Here is a 16336-nt window from a genome sequence, read left to right as displayed (position 1 = left end):
TCATATATGTGTTAAATGGTTTGGTTTTGCTTCAATTTGTTGTGTGAACTTAGCCATTGAGATTTATTCAGCCAACCATGGGTTAAAAGAGTTAATGGCTTAGGATTGTATAAATCCAGCTGCTGACTTAGATGGAAATGATTCCCAGAGTAAATGCATAGGGTTTCAGCCTCAGAGCCAAACTAGATCTTAAAGCTAGATTCAGAATTAGTACGGAATTTTTAGCCCTTCAGATATTACTGCCTTACATCACCCAGCACTGTTATCCCCAGTGCTCAGGAGTGCTGGGAGTTCTGGTTCATCATCATCTGATTGCCATTTCTGTGGGTATGCATATGCTAGTCAGCCCTTTCAAAAATACGTGTTTCTCCTGCTAGAATTTTGAAATTCCTTTCTTGGTACTGTTTTTGAATTATGTTTATTTTGCTAACAAGGTTCTAACAGTAGATAGGGAAGTAGCTGATCCTACATGGAAAATGACTGAGTGGGAAGCACACTGTTTTGCTTTGTTTATTTCAGGGTTCTACCTCTTGAGGCAACTTTGCAACAGAAAAGGGCTTACCCAGCCAATGTTATAAGATGATGTGTAGTTTAGCTTTTATTCACTTACTTTTACATTGAAGTCCCTTGAATTCAGTCACAAGCCTCTTGTGTAAAGGAAGTAGTAGGTGTTTTAATTGGCTTGGGAAAAAGCATCCATTTCAAACAATGAAATCATTGTGAATACTCTTCTGCATGCTTCTTTCTAATCGGGCTGCATGCTTCAACTGAGTTTGGAAAATTAAATTGGAGGGTAGCTTGAAATACTGCAAAACTCAACCCAGTAATTTTGCAGGATTTAATATGCAGAGTGTGCATTTATTTTACACATATGCATGTTAAGGAATTCAACTGTGGTGAAATGCATGAGACTGTGATAATTGAAGTGTGAAATCTGGTCTGATAATCCCTAAGCAAAAAGTATGTAGGATGTGTAAGAATTTTGATTTAAGTTCTCTTAGGTTTGGCATTATGAAGATAAAAGTGTGTTCTTTCTTTATTACAGTCCTTGTCCAGTCTTGCTAGATAATCCAATTTTCATTTGGCATGGAAAACAATGGAGGATTTCCCTACATACTGTTGCTGTTCATAGTTTGAGTGTATTCAATTTGCTAGCAGCATTTGTCAATCTGTTTCCTTGTTCACAATTCAGTCAGTAATTTGGAGATGCTTCAAAAGCCTTTTGTTATTTAGAGCTCTGTGGCCAGATTGCTACAGGTTTCTCCTCTGTTTTCATTGCTCTAATACTTACAATACAATAGATTTTGGAATGATCCATAAATGAGCCAATTATTGGAAAACCAAACAAACAAAAAAATCCCATTGCTTTGGTAAACTTTGTTTTTTCAAGTATGCTACAGTTGGCTGAGTTTACATATTTTTAAGCCATAGATCATGGATACAAACAAACCACCACAAGATACTAGATCAAAAACAAGCTAACCTGTGAAGTTTTAATAAGATGGGCCAGTCCATCTACTCAATTATGCAGGATATGAGTACATTCTGGATGGACGGTGGCATTAGGACTGAACTGACCCATGGTCTAGTTCTCCATCATGAAGATTTCAAGCCAATAAATAATAGATTTAGACTGGGAATGAGATATATGTTAATATGCTTGCACCTTACCCTTCTTTGTCCCAGTTTCTTGCAATTTTTAATTTGAAAAATTGTGATTTAATGCTTAGTATCACTTATTCAATGTTTGTAAGACATATTCTAATCCCATCAGTAACATACGCCCTCAATGATTAAAATTTGTCATGGGGGATGTAATTCAATATATCCAAAAGCTCCCAAATTTGGGAATGTTAGGCAATACTGATTTTATATTGTTTCCATTGACGTATACTTTTGCTTCTATGTTGTGTGCTCACCTTCCCACTTCTTTTCAAATTGTTTTATAAAATGGGTGAGAAGACTGGCTGGAAACTTGGCTATTTTATACAGAAAACTGATGTGAAGGCCATTAACAAGGTCTATGAATCAAAACTTGGGTGTGAAGTTTTGCCATGTGTCTTTTCTCATATCAAAGGTTAAGGCTATTCCTCTAGCATATGGTCTCTTTCCCTTATGCTTCAGAACTTTGTTTTCTCTGTTAATATTTCTCACCCTTGCACAAACATCCCCATACATTTCTCAATTATCCCTCCACCTCCTTCTCCCACTTAACAGTAGTGCTAAATCAACAATCAAATTGCCTGTCCTTTGGAATCTAGAATCATGAAACAGGTTTGGGACTTGAGGAGCAGAGAACCTCACTGAGGACATTTTATCCAGAAACATCTCTAGAAAGGAAATGGCCTGGAGATGGAATTCAGCTATATTGCCCTTCAACCCTTAGACTTTCTATTTCAGGAAGAAGACAAGACTGAGGAATTCTTAGAGGAAGACAGCTTCATATTTGAGGCTCCTCAAGTCAGAGGAGAAATCATTCTCCAACCCAAAGAATAATGCCCCCTTGCCCCCTCCCTCAAATCTTCAACCTTGTAGGCATCTAGATTACAAAATCTGGAAAGGACATTTAAATGTTTAGATAACTTCTCAAGAGTTTGTGGCTAAGTTTTAATTGGCTTTAGAGTGTTGCCAAGACAGTATGGCTGCCCACGTGGTATTTATTATGTTGGGAAGAGGCTATTGAAGGAAGAGGATCTGGAATGAGCCATCTTTTCTTGATTATGAATGGAGGTTATTAAATTGTATTATCAATGGGGGTTGTTAGTGCACATGACACATCTGCCCTTTTTAAGGTTAATTTTGCTGTTCTAGCACCAGGGAATTGGATACTCTTCCATTAAGCTAGCTGCTGGATTTTGGATAGCGATGTTGTTGCTTTTCTTACAATGTTGGTTTTATTTGGTAAACCATCCTGTACCAATGAAATATGGTATAACAATAATAACACTATTGCTGGTGGTTTTGTTTTCTTCCAGTGAATGCGAAACATCTTTGGAGTGGGTGGTGGTGAAGTGCTAATTTTCTTCTCCCTTCTTTGTTAAAGCTGCCTATCTCTCTCTTGTTTCTCATTTATAATCTCCACTGGGCACAGGGATTTCAGTGTTTACTGCATGTAGGCTGACATATTCTATTAATAGTTGTGCCAGCAGGTGGCATCTCAATGCCCAGATTGGTTAGTATTGCATTGGCCAGTTCTCGGTAACTATCTGGCTGTCAGCTGTTCCTCCAATGACTGTGGTCACACTCCTGTTTTTCAATCAGCATATTGCTAGTACCGAAGCATCAGCCCAGCTGGCTCTTACATGCTTTGGTACTAGCTTGCTTCTAGGGCTCCAAAACATTCATGTGTGCTTGTGTGTGTAAAACAAGGAAGGAGCACTAGCCGTGAAACAGTAGATGTTGGCAGGAAATGATGTGCTAGAATCTCAGTTCTTCTTGGCTGTGGAGTGGACTTCAGTGGGAAAATAACAGGGACATGAAAGGCGTGCCCTTAGGCATCCCCCGGGCAACGGTGATGTCATTGGCAAATCCTTTCAATACAGAAGTGCCTTGGTAGGTGCTTCTGACACACACACAAAATGGTTGAATGGCAAAGACATATTTGTATCTGGCGGCAGCTTGATAATTGGGTTGGTGCCAAAGTTAATGTGAATCATTAGAGGCTTTGTTTACAAAGAGCATAAAGGTATATTCGTTTGAAGCTGAGTTTGATTCCAGGTGACTTCATGGACATGAGGATGTAGGTCTCTAAGTTTGTTACCAGCTACTGCTGGGATATTTTATCCATTGTTGGGATTTTGGTGTTTGTGAAGCTTGGTTTTTTTCTTGCAAACAGTTGTTTGCCTGTTGTGTTGGTCCTCCCTTATTTGCATGTTGATTGCTGGGTGTGCAATCAAGAAGAATCTGAGATGAAACAATACAGCCAATCAAGCCAAATCAGAAACAGGTTCACAAACTACAACAAAACAGGTAGGAAAAACTGCCCTACATAAAGAGCCAGAAAACACCACTCTTATGTCAAAGCACTGATGATGTTATCCAGTTTGGTAAGGAAACATTTGCAAGAAGAAAAGCTTGGAGAACACAAAGATCCCAACATTTCAACCCTGAGCTATGCATATTCTCCATTATTTTTTTCCAATCCTCATCTAATGAACAGCCCTGGGATTTTCTGGTGGTCTCCCATCCAAGTTCTAGTTAGGCCCAATCCTGCTTATCTTTTGAGCTCAGATGGAGCCAGTTTGCTGTAGCAGTAAAAGGCATTGGATTAGAAGCCAGGAATCCATGAATTCTAATCTTACATAAGGCACAATAGCCAGCTGGGTAATTTTGGACCAGATGTACACTCTCAGCTCTAGGAACAAGGTAGTGACAATCCAATTCTTAAATGTTGCCAAGAAAACTGCATAGACTTCATCATCAGAAATGAGGGTTGATGTAATGGTATGTGGGAAAGAACTTGGGAGACTGGGCAATGAGATGCTGCCTAGGGAAGGTGAGATAAGAGGAGGCATAGCCCACAGCTGCATAATGGGTGGGAAAAGAAGGCTCAGAAGGGACCCTCCCTAGTTTCTTAGGCTGTAAAGGAGAGGGCGGGAGAATTGTACTTTCAGACTTGCAAGATTCTGTTAATGTAGCTTTACTATAAAGTAGAATTAGCTTATCTGGTCATGTTTCCTGTCTGGTAAGGCTGACAGTTGACTTGAAGGACCACAGTCACAAAAGAGTTACTTAGATACTTCTACCTGCTAGAAATATAAAGAGATTATACTGTAGTGAGGCTTTGAAGATGCCAGGTTTGAAGATGTTGACTCCTGACCATTTAAAACTTTGTATGTGGTTTGCTCTGGAAAAATAGATAGTGTGGGTTGAGTGTTTGTGGATTTCACCTTTGGTATTCTTGCCACTGAAGTATATTCCTTGAATGGGAAAGTTGGGGTTGGTCAAAACATGCCAGAAGGAACACTATGGTGCAACCCCACCCCCCACCTTTTGAATGTGCACATCATAACTCTCTATTTGCCATCTTGCCAGTATTGACCATCCCCCTTCCCCCAATTCCACTGGCAGATGTTACTTAAATTCAGAAAAAAGAATTCTCCCCATGTTTCTCAAAATCACAATAATTTTCAAGATTAGGATATGACTTAAGAAATTCCAGATTTTAACTGTCCTGTGGAAGGAGGTTTCTCAGTTAACTGTGGGCAAACTAATTTCCTTCCTTCCTTCTAGATACAAGCGAGCCTAAAAAATAATTTGAAGTATGAAAATAGAGTACTGGGTGTGATGTGCCTGAACTTAAAGCACACTGCAATCTTCCTTTATGAAGAATGGGGAAGGGAAAAGAGATGAATGGGAAACTAATCCTGGCACTGAGCCCCTGGGGTCCCTTTTTCGACTCTACTAGGTCCAGCACTTCTTGGATGCCTTTAAAAAATGGCCATTTCAAAAATCCCAGTTTAGTGTTATTTATGAATGCAACAGCTGGCTGAAGCATCAGGAAATTAGTTAATAGCCGAGCCTAGATTTGATCTGACTATTAATGCCAAACCAGCAGTAAAAGATGGCAAGAGAGAGAGAGAGAGAGAGAGAGAGAAGATCTGAAGACACTCTTATCAAGAATAAAATATTGCTCAAATTACCTTGACATTTGGGATAACTGTACAAACTGCCCAGGGCAGATCAGCTAATACTAATGCAAAGCTCCAGGGCTAATTGTCTCATGGAACCAAGCGCAAAAGATGAAGCCTTCCAAGTTGGTAGGAATGCCAAAATAAAACCTTTTATTTGGAGATCTTCTATCAGTTTGCAGTAGCTGGGGGGGACCACAGGAGAGATTAGAAAGCCAAAGGTTACTGAAATTATGGAAGAAAATGATCTTTCCCTTTTTTTCCTTTTCTCTCCCTAGGGCAGCGGTTGAAGCTCTGGCAGCTTTGTTAAAATCAAGTAAGCTTTTCTATCTTTCTCACTTTTTCTCCCTATTCACTTTTTCTTGTGCTGTCTGTGTACATAGAAACATTCTCATTTCCCTAAAGTCTCTCTATCTCTTCCCTCCTTCATTCTAATTAGTATCACTCCTCTGAAACTGCAACAGGACATTGAGACTGTGAAAATGTAGTGTGGAGTGCATGTGTTTTGGACATGTCACACTATGGTTACCCCACTTTAGGGTTCATAAATTACAAAAAAACAATAAGAAGGTTGCCAGGTTGTTGGTGCCATCTCTAAGGGTTCATAATGTAGTCATTCTCATGTCCACCAAACTGTTTTCCTCTGGATTAGGAGAACAATGTAGGGCAGCAGAGATCCTTGCAATTTAGAGATCCTGATGTCACAAAATGGTGGCTGTGACTAGTCACTTGTGACAGAAGGCAAACTGAGTTTAATTCTTGGTCTCACTTCTAGCTCTTTCCCCTCCTCCAGGAGGTTATCTGCTTAAAATGTCTTATTTTTTTATTCCAACTCAAGCACTGAGATTTATCTTCCTTTGTTTTGATTTGCAAGAATGCCTATAGGGCATACAGGGGCTCAGCAGCATTTGTTGTAAGTAAGGATGGTGCTGTTAATATAGTTAACTTAGGACATGGAATTGAGTAAGCAGCACCAATATACCGCCCTTTTGAACAGACTTCTGTTTTGAATCATACATGAACTGTAAATTCTATGAAGTGTTGTTTTTCTTTAGCATCTTCCAATAGAGCTTCTAACCTGGAGAACCCTTTCCCCAGTAATCCTTAACCATTGGGATTGCTTGGAGTTGTTATCCACAAATAATTGGAGGCGCAAAGCTGGGAAAGCCTGGATGAGAAAGCCTGTTGGCTCCCCATCCTCCAAGAACCATTCAATATGAGTTGCCTTACAAAAATGCATTTTCTAAGGTTGATTCAGCCTCTGGTCCTAGTATGATGCTGCGAAGAGTGCCAAGCCCACTAAGGGAAGGGAGAGATAGACTTCCTTCTTCCTGTGACTCACACATCACTGTTGCCAGCACTATCCTAATGGGATCAGTGTGACTTCGAGGAGAGATGAGATGACACTTTGCAGACCAGGATTTTGGCTTAGAAATAAACTTGAATACACCTAGTTTCTTTGGGGAAGGGAAGGTTCCTGGTGGCAGAGAAGTAAAACCTCCATTTGGAGAAAGAAGCTAACCACTGAACATTGCTATGTTGTGGTGATGCTCAGTTGCAGCAGTATTTATTCAGTGTTTAAAGTATCTGCCAAATGGAAAAGGCCCTCACACAATCCCACACATACAAAGAAGGCATGTTCTTGAAGCCAGTGTTACATCTTCTACGTCTCCTTCTCCCATCCCAAAACAACTGAGCCATTGATTATCAGAATTTAATAAAGCTTTGATTAAGAAAAAGGGCTCTTGATAGGAGACAATCTTCCTGATGACAAATGTACTGTCCTTCTCCTCTCTCCCCCATGAGAGCCCTTCCTTTCCACTGCCCCAAATACTTGCACACCATCTCCTCTTTCCTGAGTGTTCAGGATTTTCATAAGAATTTTGTTAAATTTCAAGCAAAGATAAAAACTACAGAAAAACAGCAACCAAAAAAGAAAAAGAAAAAAAGGAACGAAAAAGGTGGAGAAACACAAGAGAATTAAAAAAAAAAAGTTACAGAAAGAGGTGACTTCCGACTTTGAACAGTGTTCAGGATTTGAATGCTTGTGTGAAAAATCAGAGTTCTAGATGTTACTCTTGGAAACCCACTGGTGGAAGTTCCCAAACTTCCAAGCACAAATCATATGCCAGCATTAACCTGGCGCCTGCATTTAAAGGTCAGATTATCACAATGAGGAAACACCTTGATTCAGGCTTCAAATCTTAATCTGCCAACTCTGGTGCTGCCTTCGCCTTTCAGAATGGAAACATTGGACATTAAGAAAGAGGAAATCAATGGGAAGGGATAATTTTTTTAACTTCTCTTTTGCCAGCTCCAGGGATCTGACATTATCGAAGCAGCGTTAAAGCAAAACCATGAGAATGGAGTGTTTTGATGAATAGTGTTACTGAGAAGAAGAGAAATGTCCTCCTTTTCCAGTTTTTTGGCAGGAGGCATTCGTTGAGAAGATTACTGTTCTCTTACCTTATACTTCTTCTCTTTTATATTGGCTTCAATTGCCCTCACCTCTACAGCTAACCTAGATAATATGCAAATTGTCATCCTGCTTCATTTTCTAATTTAATGTAATTTATTTTAACTATTTGGTGCCCCAGTCTAATTTAGGACTAAGTAGTCAGCATGATACTTTCCTCCCAGTTTTCTTAAAAGCAAATAAATAAATAAAACCTCTTGCCACCTGTGTGTAGCTTTAAGGGTTTAATACACACACACACAAACACACACTAACATCAGTGGAGTTTTGTAGCCATTCCCTCTGTATTTGGAAAGTTACTTTTTTAAACTAGGAAGAGCATTCGACACTTCCAGATCACAACATCTGGCATCTCCATGGAGACTCTGCTGATTTAGTGCCAGTATACCTCTGCTTGGTACATAATGGGAGCAGAAATAATTGTGTAGGCATAGCATTGTGTGTTACACTTTGATCAGACATACAGTACATTAGTGAAATTACTGCATGTGTGGTAGAAAATTAAGAAATTCTGCTTTTGTTCCCTTTTTGTGGGTGTGGGCTTGTGTATTTGTGTATATACTGCAGTTGGTTGTCAAACAGCAAGGTTTCATGTTGCTATTCTTGATCAAGAAGGCTAGCCAGTATTCCAGGAGTTTTGAATCTTGGAAAAAGGTAACTGGAAGCCCAAAAGAGGCAAAGAACAAATAGTATGCACCAGGATGTCTTTGTTGGGGTATCAGTATGAATGTGATAATGTGAAGTTGGTGAACAAACTCAGAATTCATGGAGCACAGCTTGGTGATAAAGCACATGCATTAACACAAAAGTCTTGCATTGATTCCTGGGCATCAAAATTGGAAAATGCCTTTTCCTGATAGTTACTAGTAGTCAGAGTAAAGACTAGTTGGGTTTACATATTGCATAGCCATGTAATGTAACTTGTTCTATTTCCATTTAACATACAGTTAAATTGCAGTTTATTCAGTAAACCACAGCTTAATACACTGTGTAAACCAGGTCACTGTCTGGTTCAAGTCCACCAAGATCTGATTCTTTCTAAGGCATTTTTTCTCCTTCCATGGTTATAATGAAAGAAAAATCAGATCGGGTACAATTTGGGACATTTCCCAAAATCCTGATGAAGAGGTTTAGCCTTAAATCTTTATTTTTGAAATATAACTTGATGGAGAATGATCGAGTTTCTAAAACTCTTTTGCCTAAGTTGCTCTGATTGCTGTTGGTTGTGTGTATGTAGTTTTGTAAGCCTGTTCCACTAGATGCAGTAATAGGCATCAATTTAGATGGCTTTACAAAGATGTAGGATAAATGTATGGCTATTAATGGCTAGTACCACTGATGTCTGCAAATTACCTTTTGACTGAAAGACAGAATATGATAGATATCAATGAACAAGAATAAAAGAGAGCAATTGCTATTATTTTCTGATTGTGAGCATCCTGAATTTAGCCAGTCTGCCATGAAGTAACAAACTAGAGATGCCTGTGATCTGAACCATCACTGTTTCTCATATGTTCTTATCAAGTAGCTTGTCTCTGACATTAATTTCAGTATTGCACATGCTGATCTATGGCTGTAATAAAGATTTGATTTGATTTGATTTGACTTGACTTGATTTGCAATATTGCAAGTCATGGCTCTGAAGTCCAGAATCTCAGGGCCAGAGCTTTGTGGCACTTTCCATGGTGCTGAACTTTTCATTTCACAAAGGTGCTTCAAAAAACCACCTTATTAACTGTATGTCCTCTCACTTGAGCCATCATCTGTCAACTTTCTGAATCTCTAATGGAGCAGGATAATTGCAACTGAATGGTCACCTATTTGAATATTTTCCTATATTAAGCTTCTGCTTTGTACCTCAGATCTGAGCATTTTAAGGAAAAGGCTAGGCTGGAACTATTCATTCAATTCTACATTTTCTGTGTTTGAGAAGTTTTTGATAGGAACAAAAGAATAATCACCTCTGGTGTGAAGTGGCCAAGTCCAGGAAGAACAGCTTCATGTTACTCTCCTGGTCCCATAGCCAGTATCTCTCTTTTTCATAATGTCTCCCTTCCTATCAAATTCAATAAAGGAAGCAAATTTGTCTGGTTTTGGCTAGGACACCCACTAGGATATTTCCACTCCTGTGACTATGGCACACAGCATGATGCACTCTACACCAAGAAGCAGGGTTAGGGTTACAATTTTTTGCAAATTAGGGTACAACCTTGAACTGATTTTATTCAAATTCTTTAGGATATAGTTAAAATATTATTGCTTTGCTTTTCTCCTCCTCCACACCCCAAATCCTATTTTTTCTTACAACTTGGATTCTTTTGGCTCCACATGGGGGTGCTCTTACCATAACTATTCCAGTCTTCCAAAAGTCTTACTCTAGTATTTATTTTTAGTGAGTAATTTGTTTATCAGCTAGTTATTTTAATCTAATGTTGGCCATATTTGTCATTGTCAACTATGAAGCATTCCCCAGCATTAGAAACCTGTGCATCTTGAAAAGTAATTAGCTTGTAGAAGCTGATCTCAGAGCCTTTGCTTGATGGTATCAGAAAAAAGGTGGCCTGGGGGAAGCCAGTTGCATTGTCTTTTTGGGGGAAAAACAAACAATTTAGAGGAACTGGACATGGCAATCTCTTGAATGGTATCAAAAGAGGCAGTCACTGTCCAAAAGTCATGGCAAAAACTTCTTGCTTTGAGCCAATGTAGCCTGTTGATTATGGAATGATACCCTTAATATTAGAGCAGTCACAAAAACATTAGTAAACCCCATTTCACATGGAAGTTGTGTTATATTATACTTACAATTATTCCCTGGAGAAGGTCTTGAAATGTGATTATGGTGAAGGTTCATGGACAAAGAAAGGTTTTTCAACATTCCACTAAACCAGTATGGGATATATTTGGTTTTGTTTTAGCATGTTGTATGATCCCAGGCATTGGGATTTGAAAACCATGGCTAATGTTAACATTAACCAGATCACAATGATTTGTGAAGAAGAAGAGGAAGAGGAGGAGGAAGAGGAAGAGAAGGAAGAAGAAGAGGAGGAGGAGGAGGAAGAAGAAGAGGAGGAGGAGGAGGAAGAGGAGGAAGAGGAGGAGGAGGAAGAGGAGGAAGAGGAGGAGGAGGAGGAAGAAGAAGAAGTAGTAGTAGTAGTAGTAGTAGTAGTAGTATGAACCCAGTCCTTCCTTCCTGTCATTCTATACTATTCTGTCAGTATGTTTTGATCATTTGTGGTATTCAGATAGGATTCTTAGATAGCATTATATTCCAAGGGTTTGCTGTTGTTCATGTTAAGCTGTTATTAGAATGCGAACAACGGTAGTGCAGTTCTGCAGGTGTATAGCTCAGGTCTAATCTGATCTTTTTCATCCAAATCTTTCTATGCTAATGTATATGGATGTTGAGAAGCTGAGCTTCAAATAGAAAGAGGATCAGCTCAAAACTTTAACAATAAAACTCTTTGTAGATAGTGTTTTTCTGTATTTTTTTTTTTCTGGAGACAAAGACAGAATGAAATTCAGCACATCAAAATTACAACTGTATGAAAGAGGGAAATGTCATGTTGAAAACATCTAACCAAATAACAACTGACAACATTTGATCAAGACTACATTTTCTCCGGTTTAACCCATCTTCATTTTTTGCTTTGAAGCATCCTGTATACACCCTAGCTAAATAGACATTTCGCAAAAGATATATGAAGACTCTGGCTGTATTAATCTAAAGATAGGTCTAAGATAGTGTCCTGTTTCCACAGTAGTGAGTTAACAATCTGGGCATAAGCTCAATGGCACGCTTCTGCTTCTGTCTCCCATGGGTATTGACAGGCATATTGCTTCTGAAATAGGATATATTGCCAAACCATTGTTTGCTTTAGCCATGCTTTACTGAATAAGCAACAAGTGTGTGAAGTTGGCCAATGTAAAGACATTGAAATGAATAACCATTAATAGTCCTTTCCATACATTTATCTAAACTCTCTTAAAGTTATCTAAATTGGTAGCCATTATGAATGTTTGTAGAAGCTGATTCTACAGGCTAGCTGGGTGCTTTACCTTCTGACTATTCTCATTGACCCACCATTGGAAAGTAAAATGCTTTGGTCAGAGCAAAACTGCATGTAGTTTAGCAAAGCAAATAAGAGGCAGGAGATGCAGTTAAATAGTGATAGACTCCAACTTCATGGGTGCCTGCAGTATAGTAACAAGTTTCACTTGTTTCCAAATTTGTAAGCCAACCTGTCATGCTTGGTGCCTTCCTCTCATTCAGCTGAGAGGGGGATCCATGGCTTAAGTTCCAAAGTATAAGTTTGAGGGGACCATTGAGAAGTCAGAACACTGTTTTATTAATTTGCTAGATTTATATCCTGCTTAGCTTCAGGAGCTCAAAGCAGTGTATTTAGTTTTTGTATCCCCCACAAAAACCCTGTGAGCCAGGTTAGGCTGAGAGAGAATGATTGGCTCAAAGCCACTCCCTGAGCTTCCATGACTGAAGATGGGCTGAATTGGGTCTCCCCAGTTCTAGTTCAATAACTTAACCATTTAAGTTTTAAGTATAATACTAAATAGGAAATACTTGGGGAAAAACAAGTTTAGAGAGCTGGGCATCCACGTTTCTTAGCTGCTTGATTGCCAACAGTTCTTTGGGATCCCCTGAAGATGAGTACAAGGTACAAGATTTAAAGATTTCCACTGGGAATATAACATCTTCAGTGAAAATCCAGGTTGGAATTGAGTATTGGAGTATCAGACTTTCCAATGGATGAGGGAAGGGGACATGATTTTCTGATATTCTCCACTATGTTTGACAGGAAGTATGAAATTCCTGGCTTGGCTAGTCTGGCCTGAAAACAATACTAGAAAGTTTGCCTTCTCTGATTATTATTTAGGTAAGAGTGGCAACTACTATGCTTCAGAGTCATTTAGCTTTTTCTGCATTCATCCTCCTGGCTTAATGTGCATTAGGGCAGGGTGCACATTTTGTTGTTGTTATTGTTGGTCCAAGGACATGGTTGAATTCTGAGTGGTGTCCTGGAAGCATAATCCAAAAAATGAGTATGGTCAGGAAGAAAAATGATTGGATTTAATTAAGCATTATTCATTGTAATTTTATAATTTCTCCCTTCCTTCCTATGAAAATTTAATCTAAAGTGGAGTTCTTGGTGCTCTCTGAGCTTGGTTGTTTGCTTGTAGATGTTTCATTACCCAATGAGTTCAACACTGAGCTACAGATACTCTCTTCTATTGGTTAATCTAAAGCAGTGTTTCTCAATCTTAGCAACTTTAAGATGTGTGGACTTCAACTCCCAGAATTCCCCAGACACCTTAAAGTTGTCAAGGTTGAGAAACACTGATCTAAAGCTTTGATAGGACCATTGGTAGCTTTGGGCCACAGATTGTGTCCCTCTAGTATAGAGCCAAGCACAACCCTAGCCAGGTTCCTCCGTATAATGTTTATTCTGTTAATACAATATAAGAGAAATATTGAAAGTTTTACAAACTTCTTATGGCCCAGCAAGAGCTTTCACTAAGAAGTGGATTAATTATTTAAAAGCGTTTCTGTGCACCTTTCCCCATGGCATGTTCCAAAAACAGCTTACAACGATTCCAAAATTGTAGCAGTGGAATGGTAGCAGTTGTACAACATGATTGAAAATCAGAAAGAGATGGATAGCAAATGTTTAAAGGCCAAACAGCCTGTCTATGTAAAGCACCTTGAATGAGCCAGGTGAAAAAGGAGGGTGCTGGGATCCTTTTAAAAGAAAGGTAAAGAGAGATTATTCCCATTTCTTTCCTTTTTTAAAAGGATGCTTCTGTAGCCTTGGGGAGATGGTTATGAAGACCACTAATCTTGGCAGATACAATTATATCATAAACGTTGGTGGCTCTCTTTGAAGCAGACTGAGGTTTGACTAATGGAACTTGCCTTAAACCTGTCCCTTCAATGAGACAAGGGCTTTGCTAGTATCTGTGGGTCAATCAGATACTGTTATCTTGAGCCGGAGACCAGAAAAGTAGAGAACACATATAGCAAAAGCCAGACAGTCTGAATGGCTCTTCATGATTGTTATTTGAATGCGTTTGCTCACTATTCTCTTTGATTACTGGGTTTCTGACAGCTTTTGATGAGTTTGACCTTTAACAACAACAACAAAAAAGACCCTTATGAGGTTGGGATGTTTCTGCAATGCAGGCTTTGTTTCATTGGAGGATGCAGGCCTAGCTGAGCTATATGATATGCTGTCAATTAAGGCAGCTGTTGAACTTTATGAACTGCAGAATTTCAGCATGCAATTCTATTAAGATTAGCCAAATCTATTTTGCTTTTGTCAAAAGTACTGTGTACTCCAGCCCAAACATTCCCTGGTGCTTTCAGTACTGCGTTGCTAAGCGTAGGATATTTTTGCCATTTCTTCTATCATTACCATATCATAACATTATGTGCACCCAAACAGCAGCCCTGTAGTCTTGCTGACTTTCACAGGAACTTTATTTATTGATCTGATTTGATTTGATTTGATTTGATTTGGATGGCCACCTATTTTAAAACACAACTCTGGGCAGCTCACAACAATGTGTTATGTCAAGATGTGAGATGTCATGGCCCTTCAAAACAGCTGCTTGCAAATGGAAGTAGGGATCCCTTTCTAAGTATTTGCAAAGCAAACATTGTCTTCTTTGTTTTTGAGTTCTGCTCACATGCTGTCACTGTCATTGACCAGGATCTTCTGGATTCTTGCCAAAGGGGGAGAAGGGGAAATAAAAGTACTTGTATGTTGGGTGTACAACATCCTTCTGGCTGAGGATTGCACTTGGCATGCTGGGTGCCATGCTTTCAAGAGTGAGTAATTTCAGGATGCAGAAATGGGTGGAATTAGAACCAAATCTAAATATACACTTAATTTAAGTTTTTCAGGAACCTCAGGTTGTGTACTTTTCTGTAGGTGATGGAAGTATCCATAAACATGATAATTTGTGTGCAACTTTTCCAATGCTTTGCCTCTATGGAATACTCATGAAAGATTAAGGAAAGATCTGTCCCCAAACCCTTTGGGGAGAAAAAGATGATTGCTTTTTCTTACTCAGGAATTGTGTTCAGTTGTTATATTAAAAATGAGAATCTTTTGTTCATGTTTGGAATGGCACAAGCCACCTCCATCTCCTTTCTTCTAAAGATGACCACTTGACTGGCTATTTAGCATGGCATTAATGAATGTCCCAACTCCTGTGATGATTGGGACAAACTTAAAGGCACAAGTACAGCTGTGGGAAGCTTCTGGTTGAACCTGTCTGTGTTCAGGAGCTAAGCAGATCCATTTTGGTTAATACCTGAAGGACAGACTGGTAGAGAATTCTAGGGTTATGGACAAGACTGGGAATTTGAAAAACCATCTTGGAGGAAGGCAATGACAATACACATCTGTACTGCTGCCAAGAAAACTGCACAGATATGGGCTTGACCCTGGCTCAAGGCATCTTTACATTTTATGCCTAGTGAAGCTTTCTGAGTGAGGAAGCAGTATGGGCCACCATTAAAAAGTTTCCTGTGAAAAAGGGAGATTGCAAATAGAATTCTTCTGCTGGGGTTCTAACATGGTGCACATATGTCAGATTGAACATACAGTTACCATCTCTAATAATAGAACTGTACCCTTCTGCACACATTTCCAGTAGCTGCTCAATCTTCTTGCACTTTGCTTTCAGAGTCTAACAGTCGCCGAGCTGTACACAGAGGCTATGTTTGTCAGTTGCTTCAGCTCTATCAGGATTGGCATCATCGAGACACTTTCAATAACTACATTTTAATCCGGAGGGGTCTTTTGCTTTGTCTCAAGCACATCACCAATGTCCGCTCTGGGAGAGAAAGTTTCCTTCTTGTTCATGGCATGGAGATTCTCTTCAGAACAACTCAGGTAAGCAAACTTTCAGTGGCCATGTTTGTATAACATCCTGAACTTAGCATTAGAGATAGTTGAGGTCTGTCCCACCAGTTGTCCCAGATGATTGTTAATCACCCCACCAATAGATCCACTTCTTCTACTGCTGAGGTCAGATTTCCCTATTGCCTTTGTGGTGGCTTGTCTCCTGCATGCCCTGGGCTTCTTTTCACTTTAACATATTGGGACACCATTTTTTTTCCTATTAGGTTGGAGGCACCCACTATGGTGAATAGTGAGATTGTCCTCTTTCCCCTTCATGACCCCAATTAATCCTCCTCCCCATTTGTTCG

The 16336-nt window shown here is 39.3% G+C and overlaps 1 protein-coding gene across 1 annotated transcript in view; it reads left to right on the top strand.

The window, feature by feature from the left end:
* Window positions 1-16336, top strand: part of AGBL1 (AGBL carboxypeptidase 1) — a 336673-nt gene that overhangs the window by 25381 nt on the left and 294956 nt on the right. Inside the window, exons 6-7 of the mRNA XM_063314373.1 lie at window positions 5909-5946; window positions 15811-16019. Coding sequence (XP_063170443.1) covers window positions 5909-5946; window positions 15811-16019 — 247 coding nt within the window. The remainder of the gene's footprint in view (window positions 1-5908; window positions 5947-15810; window positions 16020-16336) is intronic.

Source organism: Candoia aspera, chromosome 13, assembly GCF_035149785.1.
Source record: "Candoia aspera isolate rCanAsp1 chromosome 13, rCanAsp1.hap2, whole genome shotgun sequence".
NCBI classification, from domain to species: Eukaryota; Metazoa; Chordata; class Lepidosauria; order Squamata; family Boidae; genus Candoia; species Candoia aspera.
The sequence above is the reverse complement of the archived record's forward strand: the minus strand, read 5'-3'. Positions and strand labels throughout refer to the sequence as shown.